At 41.2% G+C, this 8,773-nt stretch overlaps 1 protein-coding gene across 1 annotated transcript in view; it reads right to left on the reverse strand.

Annotated features, from left to right (window-relative positions):
* Positions 1–8,773, reverse strand: part of wnt2 (wingless-type MMTV integration site family member 2) — a 27,397-nt gene that overhangs the window by 6,645 nt on the left and 11,979 nt on the right. The window contains exons 3-4 of the mRNA XM_017440005.2: positions 5,899–6,176; positions 5,017–5,281 (exon numbers count right to left, since the gene is read on the reverse strand). Of these exons, the coding sequence (XP_017295494.1) occupies positions 5,017–5,281; positions 5,899–6,176 (543 nt within the window). The remainder of the gene's footprint in view (positions 1–5,016; positions 5,282–5,898; positions 6,177–8,773) is intronic.

Consider the following 8,773-nt stretch of genomic DNA (forward strand, 5'->3'; position numbering starts at 1 on the left):
ATCAGAGAAGACAACTTTCTTCCACCTTTCAATGTCCCATGTTTGGTGCACCCTTGCAAAGTCCAAACGGGCAATTTTGTGGCGTTGAAGAAGACGTGGCCTTTGAAGACGTTTTTTGTTTCTGAAGCCCTTCTCTCGCAGATGTTGTCTGATGGTTATTGGGCCGCAGTCAGCACCAGTAATGGCCTTAATTTGGGTAGAGGATCATCCCGTGTCTTGACGTGTCCGCCAATCGGATCCTGCGGCTCAGAGCTGGTGAAATTTTTTTGGGTCAACCGCTTGACTTTTTTGTTCCATAACCCTCAGGATCATTTAAAAAATGCAAAATGACTGTCTCACTGTGTCCAACCTCAGCAGCGATGGCACATCATTATATATATATGTGTTTGTGTGTAAAAAAATTATATATCATTAAATAATATATATATATATATATATATATATATATATATATATATACTGGAGAGGCATATGGAGAGGCATATGGGAAAGGGAGGCATCTTCACAACAGCAATGTGAGAGGACCACAGAAACCTCCCAGGCAGACGTGAAAGTACCAGTAGACACCAGGACCTGACATGATCCATGCCTACTGGCTGAAGAAACTCACTGCCCTCCACGAGCGACTGGCAGCTCAAATGAACCAGCTGCTAAAAAATGGGATCCACCCTGAATGGTTAACTGAAGGGCGCACAATCCTGATCCTGATCAGGCATCATAGCAGCTAAAATAAGCAGAGACTGCAAAACCCGACACACCAACCTGTGCACGGCTTGGATTGATTACAAGAATGACTCAATGCCACATACTCATTGAATGCTTAGAGATGTACAACATCAACAGGACTTTAAGAGCCTTCATTGAAAACTCGATGGGGCTGTGGAAAACCACCATTGAAACATACTGCAAACCATTTGCATCAAACATATACCAAGGAGACGCTCTGTCCCCTCAGCCAAATCATCAACAAGACTGGCTATGGATACCGACTCAAGAATGGGGCCACCATCAGTCACCCCCTCTACATCAAGCTATATGCCAAAAGTGAGCAAGACATCGACTCACTGATCCACACCACCAGGATCTACAGCACTGACATTGGGATGTCATTCGGACTAGAGAAGTGCGGTCTGATGGTTACAAAGAGAAGGAAGGTCATCCACACAGAAGGGGTCTCACTCCCAGAAGGAACAATAGCAGACATTGAGGACAGCTACAAGTACCTGGTTGGCTCTCTTTTGGTCAGCCTTCCCGTCGAGAAAATTTGATCAATTGCGTTGAGGGACCAGCTGACCAGATCCATAGTTCCAAAAATGTTTGGAGGAGTATGTAAAAAAGAAGTTCCGAAAAGCAGGGGGGGCAGTACAGGAGTCAGAGAGACAGAGAGAAAAGAAACACGTCCGCCTTCCACCAGGAGCAGAGAGAAAAAAGTGTGAAGGCCTTAGAAGGTTGTTACAAACCATGAGTGATCTTACAGCATCATGACGACCAAGAAACACACCAGACAGGTCAGAGATAAAGTTGCTGAGAAGTTTAAAGAAGGGTTAGGTTATAAAACAATATCAAAAGCTTTGGACATTAGTCTCTTGATGTGAAAAGCTGGTAAACCAAATTCCAAAAGCCTTGCAGCTGGAATTGCAGGAAAAGGCAGTTCTACAAAAAGTATTGACACATGGATGCTGAATACAAAGGTATGCCACACTTTTCAAATTTTATTTGTAAAAATTCCAATAAAATACTTTGAAGTTTGTGGTTGTAATGTGACAAAATGGGAAAACGTTCAAAGGGTATGAATATTTTTCAAGGCACTTGATATCAATCCTATAATGACTCAAGAGCAAACAAACAAAAACAAAGCTTTCTTTTTTTTTTTTTTTTTTTTTACAAAAAACACCATTTGCATGTGGATGAGAGGTACAGCAAAAAAGAAAAAATGTTTTAAAAAAATATTCTCAGTGCCTTAGAAAAATTAGGTTTCACTTGGATAATAGGAATAGCTCTCTTCCAAACCAAATAGCTTTTACTGTTTGGTTTGGAATGAACTTCTCATATGGCACAACATTCTTTGTAATATCTAAATGTGTATTCTAGGATACAAACAGTTCTGTAGGTATGGTTCTCTTAGCTGCCCAGTATTGCCCTGAGGTTAGTGTGTGTGTGCATTTCCAGTCGAGGTGATTTATAATGCTGTATGGTATTCTAAGGTTTCAGTCAGCAGAAGTGTGTAATAGGTCTTAAAATGGCAGACACCTGATCACCAGGGATCATCTGGTGCCTGACAGGCATCCATGTCCTCTGAAGATATACACTCATGCTCGGCTCTTTATCTTCTTGCTCTCTCACTCAATTTTCTTAGACAAATGTTTTCTTTCTCACACACATCATCATGTTCTGGCCTGACATTAACCGACATCACATCTGTTCCATCACCAGAGGTATCTTTAGCTACAGTGTGATCAGTTTTGTTTGGTAGAAACAGCCAATAAGATTTAAATAATAATAGTAAAATGACAGAATATAGGCACAAATGAGCTGTGAAAGGGTTAAATTATATTTTATTGAGGAGATAGAAGGAACCAAGTTTTCTCCACTTCTGCTGTTTTCCATAACTGCAACATACTTAAAGTGTTCAAATGTCCAGAAAGGTCATGGTTAAAGAAAATGCTGAAATACAAAAACTACTGTATGAGATTTTCAAGAACATATGAATTGACTTGTGTTTTATGAAATTTTTATGCTGATGACAGACTAAAAATGCACATTATTGAAAAAAGTGAGCTATTTTTTGCAGTCATAAAGGTACTCCTCTGAGTGGTGAAGGTTCAAAGAGGGCGAATGTCCAAGCCCCCTCCTTCATCCAAATTAATCCACTCAGATTTGGGGCCAGCTGTGGTTCAGTGGTTAGAGCAGTTGTCCTCTAACGAGAGAGTCGGAGGTTTGATTCCACTAGTATCTAGTCACATGTTGAAGTGTCTCTGGGCAGGATACTGAACCTGTTTTTTAAACTTTGCCATTAAATATGAGAGTCAACTCTGTATGTCTGTTAGCAAAATGTCTCATAACCCACTGGATGGATTTTAATGAAACTCTAAGAATGTAATCACTGCCTGTAAATCTACCAGACTCTCCAGGATTTTGTGATGTTGCGATCGCAACTATTAACGCAAAGTCAAGCAAACCCAGCGAAATCTCAACTTTTTGCAACTTTACCCAAAACACCGCAACTTTCCCGCAACTTTAACCCAATATTTATTGTTTCTAAAGTGACTCTCCACCGTTTATGCCGTCTAGTGTCTTCTTTGTGGGTTTGTGTAGTGTGGAATACAAAATAACCCAAAATAACTCACGAAGAACACATGTGACTTCACACCCTGTTAGCATCAGAATGCTGGGAGCTTGCAGGAGCAGCGACTGAAGCAAAAATGTGCGCTAATGCTTCACATTTGCCCACAAAGATTTCAGCAAAGGACCGCTCAAAACACCGCAGTGAAGTTAGTTTTAAGTTGGATATTCGTGCTCCGCAGAGTTAGCGGCATCTAGCTCACGGCTGAGCCGAAACAGGAACGCTAATGTCGGTCAGCCGTCCCTAAGTGAACCACTGCGCGTGGAAGAAGGGGCTGGCAGAGAACCAAAATCCAACTTAAAACTAACTTCACTGCGGTTGCAAACCAGTTTCCTACCCAGCTGCACGAGAGTGGGGGGAAGCTGTTTTGGACATCCTGCAGTGTAATCATCAAACATAAACGCAAGTCAACCATCGACAAACACTTTGTGTCTCCTCTGTGAGGAGAGCTGCAGATGAGGGACAATCCAGAAATGGTCATGAATGTCAGTTTATAAGCTATCAAAGTTCTCAAATAAAGCACCTTTTGATAATGTCAATGTTTGTTGGTAATTATCTTAAAAAAATAGGAAGTATTTTTGGTTTATATATTAAAAGTTATGGGATTTTATTGATTTTAGTAAAAAAAAAAAATCGCAACTTTTAGGAAAATGCCCCACGAAATCAGTCATTTTAGCCCGCAACAATCACAAAAAATGCGCGCAAAATCCTGGAGGGACTGATCTACAACTCAATAACATTATGAGACAACCGAATTTAAGATGGCCGTCATAGGTAATTGACATAAGGCACCACAAGAATGACTCTAACTCAGTCAGTTTTACAGATATTGAGGTAACTTGGGTGTGGTAGCAGCAAATACTCATCAATAACACATTCTTTGAATGCTAACACATCTTGCAAGATCTCACATTATCCCATGAGATCACACTTAAGGTAATTTACAAGTTCAAAAAAAGTTAAAAAACAAAAACAACTGGACTTCTATTCTGTAGTTGAAGACGTTTCGCTTCTCATCCGAGGAGCTTTCTCAATTCAGAAATAGAGAGTGTGGAGTTGAGCTTTTAAAGCTAAGATGTGATGTAAGCTGGATTGCTTGCAAATTGTTCTCACTCTCCTAGAAGTCCAGTTGTTTTTGTTTTTTAACTTTTTTTGAATTTACCATGGCCTGGATGACTGAGAATCTACACCAGCAGGTAATTTACAAGGTTTGACCAAAACAGCTGTAACTCCATTGCCAGCTTTATATGCTAAACTTGCATAGCTACAGTAAGAAAAAACAAAAACGGCAAGGTGCAATATATGGCCTGAAATTCTGAACTCCCTCCCTTCCTTTTTATAAGGCAAGTCACTTATCTTTACTGTCACTCAGTAAAGATAAGAGCAGTATCTGCATATCCGATGCACTACATACTACATGTATAGAGTGTATTTTTATTTAATTTGCTCCATATTTAGAATTACTGGCAGCAAACAAAAGGCTATTAAAAATGTATATATATGTGGATTTTAAACCTGCTTGAAATAATTTCTTATACAAATTAATCCATTTGTATAAGAAACCCAAATGGAGCTTCAGTTATTCAGCATTTTTTTAAATCTTGTGACAAAAAAATAAAATAAAATCACACATCCTACATTAAAGTAATGTGGCTGACAGATCCAGGGTTTACCTGAGTCCTGGTCTCGTATGCAGTAGTCTGGTGAGTCCTCCAGGTAGACCAGGTCATTTTTGCTAGGCTGTTTGAAGTGTGTGTGTGCAGCAGTAAACCCGGTGCCATATTGGTTTACTGCAACCTGCACAGCACTGTTGTACCTCTTCCTCAAATGGTCACCTGTGTGTCGGAAGTCAGCCATGGCCTGCCAGCAGGTCCGGACACTGCACGAGCCACTGACACCATGACATTTACACTCCAGATTCATAAAGCGCTTCACTGCCTGGGAGGGAAACAGGAAATCCATTCAGGAGGAACATCAGCAGAAGAGCTGGTTTCTGTACAGACTTTGACAACAAATGATAAACAAATGCATAATCAAAGCCATAGCATTCCTTGAAGGAATGGATATCACCCTGGATAGCACCCATCTTTCAAGGCAGAGTTTTAAACTAGGAGCATTTTATGATCATCTTAGCTGTTTTGGTCAGACATTCTGCACAATTTCATGGAATATTGTGAGATCTTGTGAGATGTGTTTGCACTCGAAGGTATTAAGGATGACTCTCAGCTACGATCACACCAAATTTTAGCTTTAAATTTGCAAAATTAGTTGAGTTATACCCATTGTTGTGTTTGCTAAGGTTGCCTAGTTATGACGGCCATTTTGTATTGGCTGACTCCAAAAGTTATTCAGTTGTAAATGTGCACCTAATAGTTGTACTCAGAGTTTCATTCAAATCTGTCCACTGGTTCATGAGATAATTTACCAACACTACAAACAAATGAACACACACACTCACTCTGGCTTTGACAAAAACATTATCAACCTTTAACCTCGGCTGGCAGCGAGTGATAAATATAGTTTTGTATAATTTACAGGTGTTCAGCGTTCCTTACCTTCCTGCCAGCTCTGTTGTTGTGCAGATTTATAATTGCTCGAGCATCTCTCTCCTCCCTCTTCTTGGTGTCCACAAAGATTTGGCTGAAGCGAATGGCATGCTCCACATGGTCGCTGCAGCCTCCCCAGTCAAACGAGCCTTTTGCATCATGTGATGAACCCTTCTTCGTGGGATCACAGGAGCAAGTGTTCAGCTCACCCCGGCTGCAGGCTCGTGCCAACGTATAAACCACTCCAGCAGAAGATATGGCGTAGACAAAAGCGACTTCTCGGCTGCCTTAAAACAAAGCAGATTTTTTTATGACAAGCATCCATTTTATTTAACAACATTTATTTGTGTAATGAGGAGATTCAGCTCATTTATAGATTCAGTGTTTTCTAAAAACCGAATTAGAAAAAAGTTTTCTATCTAAGGAAAGTAGCAGACTGCACTGAATCATGATCGGCCGAACAGAAGCTGAAAAGCTACAGTTTCACCTAAAATAGGGGTCGTGTAAACTGGGCCCATTTCACACCTTCATGCATGTGACCAAAACATCTCTCTTGAGAGCCAGGCAAACAAAGACTCATACAACTCTCAGGTGGGAGGGGAGTGAGATAAATATGCAGGTGAATTCAGTTTGAATAACAGAGCATCTCATGCAGTGTACAGATTGGTGCGCCACACTCTCCAGTTTGGAGTTGAGAAATCTCAAATGTCTTCAACAACGGAACAGAAGTCCAGTTGTTTTGTTTTTTTCAAACTTTTTTTGATTTGCCAGGTCCTGGATCACTGAGAGTCTACACCAGCATGGTGAGTCTAATAAGTGTGAAAATAAGCTTTTCTCTTTGTGGCTCTAAGCAGGATATACCGTCTTTTGCCCACTGACTGTGAGAGACAGGCACCAGCTCCCCACTAACCTGAACAGAAAATGTATGAATAGTATATTTATTACTGAAAATAGTTTCAGTGTCAATACCTCTGACTAGAACTTTAGAAAAACAACTATATTCTTTGTCTAAATACTAAAAACCTAAAGTTCCTGATTAAACAATCAATGTTCTGCATTTTCCAAGACAAGGCTGTTGGCATCACAGTTAAGCCATGACAAGCTTAACCAGCCTTTAAATGTTTGGCCAGTTTGTTTGTTCAGCTGCAACCTGTAAGGCTCATGGTTGTTGTTTTCTGCCAGAAACTTTCATGCTAGTTTTTAAAGCATGACATAAAAACAAAATACTTCATCTCTCTCTAGGAAGAATAAACAGCTTCTATTTATCCACGATGTCCTGATACAGAAGCCTCAAACACCACACACACACACATGCACACCACCCCTACACACACACACGCAGAGTAACTAAAAAGATCAGGGTGAGATCAAAGGCCAAGGCAGACAGAGGGTGTGTCCATTTTTTACCCTTTCTATATAATGGAACTATGATGCATGTTAAGGCCAGCGAAAAAGGGCTGTCAAAAGCAAATCTAGAGAAACTAATAAGTACTGGAAACAATCAAACTAACATTTTTGGAAGATTTCTCAAAAATTTCAATCTGTTTTAACTAGTTGCTTTCTAATTTTTTCATTTGAATCCTTCAGACAGACAAAAAAGCATATCAAAAGTACTTCACCTTCTGTTATGACCATCAACTCAACCCATAAGCTTTTATCTATCAAACCTTATTTAGAAAGCACCTTTCATATTCCTGGAGCTCAGGTTACAAGCCCAGGTTGTGTCAGGAAGGACATCCGGCGTAAAAAGGTTGCTAAACAGTCCCTCCAGGATTTCATGGGCCTTTTTTGGGATTGTTGCGGGCTAAAATGCATTATTTTGTGGGGCATTTTCCTAAAAGTTGCAATTTTTTTGTACTAAAATCAATAGAAAACCATAACTTTCAATATATAAACCAAAAATACTGACAAGAACGCAGGGTTAAATGTCCAGAGAGCAAGACCAAAACCAGACACGGAGACAACAGCTGAAGGTAAGTGTGTTTATTTACAAGGTGGTGACTATGTACAGTGCGTGCGTCGTGGTAGGATCTGGAAGGCAAGAGGAACAGGGTGAGTCTTGGGTACCAATCCTGCTATCAGCTGAGCACTGCATGAATGACTTAATTGTTGTTCTTTGGTCTTACAGGTCCAGGAGGTGTCCAGCGGCGAGGAGGAGTAAAAGGAGGCGTTCAGGTGATCCAGGAGTCGACAAACCAGTAATCCCGTCCAGGTGAGTATCCAAGTGTCCGAGGTAAGTATCCGTGAGTCCACAGCTCCGTGACGTGGCAAGGTATCTATAAACAAGTTGCATAAAGAACGTAGTCAATAATTTATCAAGACTTGGTTAGAAACGGTGGCTGGGAATCTAACCCAGGAGGTTCGATGCTCCAGCAAAGGTCTGGTCTCAGCTGGAGGCTTAAGTACTGGCAGTCCTCATTATCCAGAATCTGGATCACCTGTGGAAGTAGAAAACTGGAGGAGCCGCCCCAAGGCAGGGCAAAAACTCCAGATCCCTACAGTACCCCCCCCCCCAACGATCACCCCTTGGCGATCTAAGACATCTTTCTGGATGGGCCCTGTATAAGTCCGTGATTAAAGTAGGATCAAGGATAAAATATCTCGGGACCCATGTGCGTTCCTCAGGCCCATAACCCTCCCAGTCAACCAGGAACTGGCGCCCCCTGCCTCTCTGCCTGACGTCCATTATCCGGTTGACCGTAAACGCAGGCTGGTTATCAACTAACCGGGCGGGAGGGGGGAGGACGGCAGGAGGGCTCAATGGACTGTCCACAACTGGCTTGATCTGAGATACGTGAAATGATGGGTGGATGCGCATTGAGGCTGGCAGAGTCAAACGAACTGATGTGGGGTTTATGATCTTTTCAATAGGGAATGGCCCGAT

The sequence above is a fragment of the Kryptolebias marmoratus genome, linkage group LG17 (genome assembly GCF_001649575.2).
Source record: "Kryptolebias marmoratus isolate JLee-2015 linkage group LG17, ASM164957v2, whole genome shotgun sequence".
NCBI classification, from domain to species: Eukaryota; Metazoa; Chordata; class Actinopteri; order Cyprinodontiformes; family Rivulidae; genus Kryptolebias; species Kryptolebias marmoratus.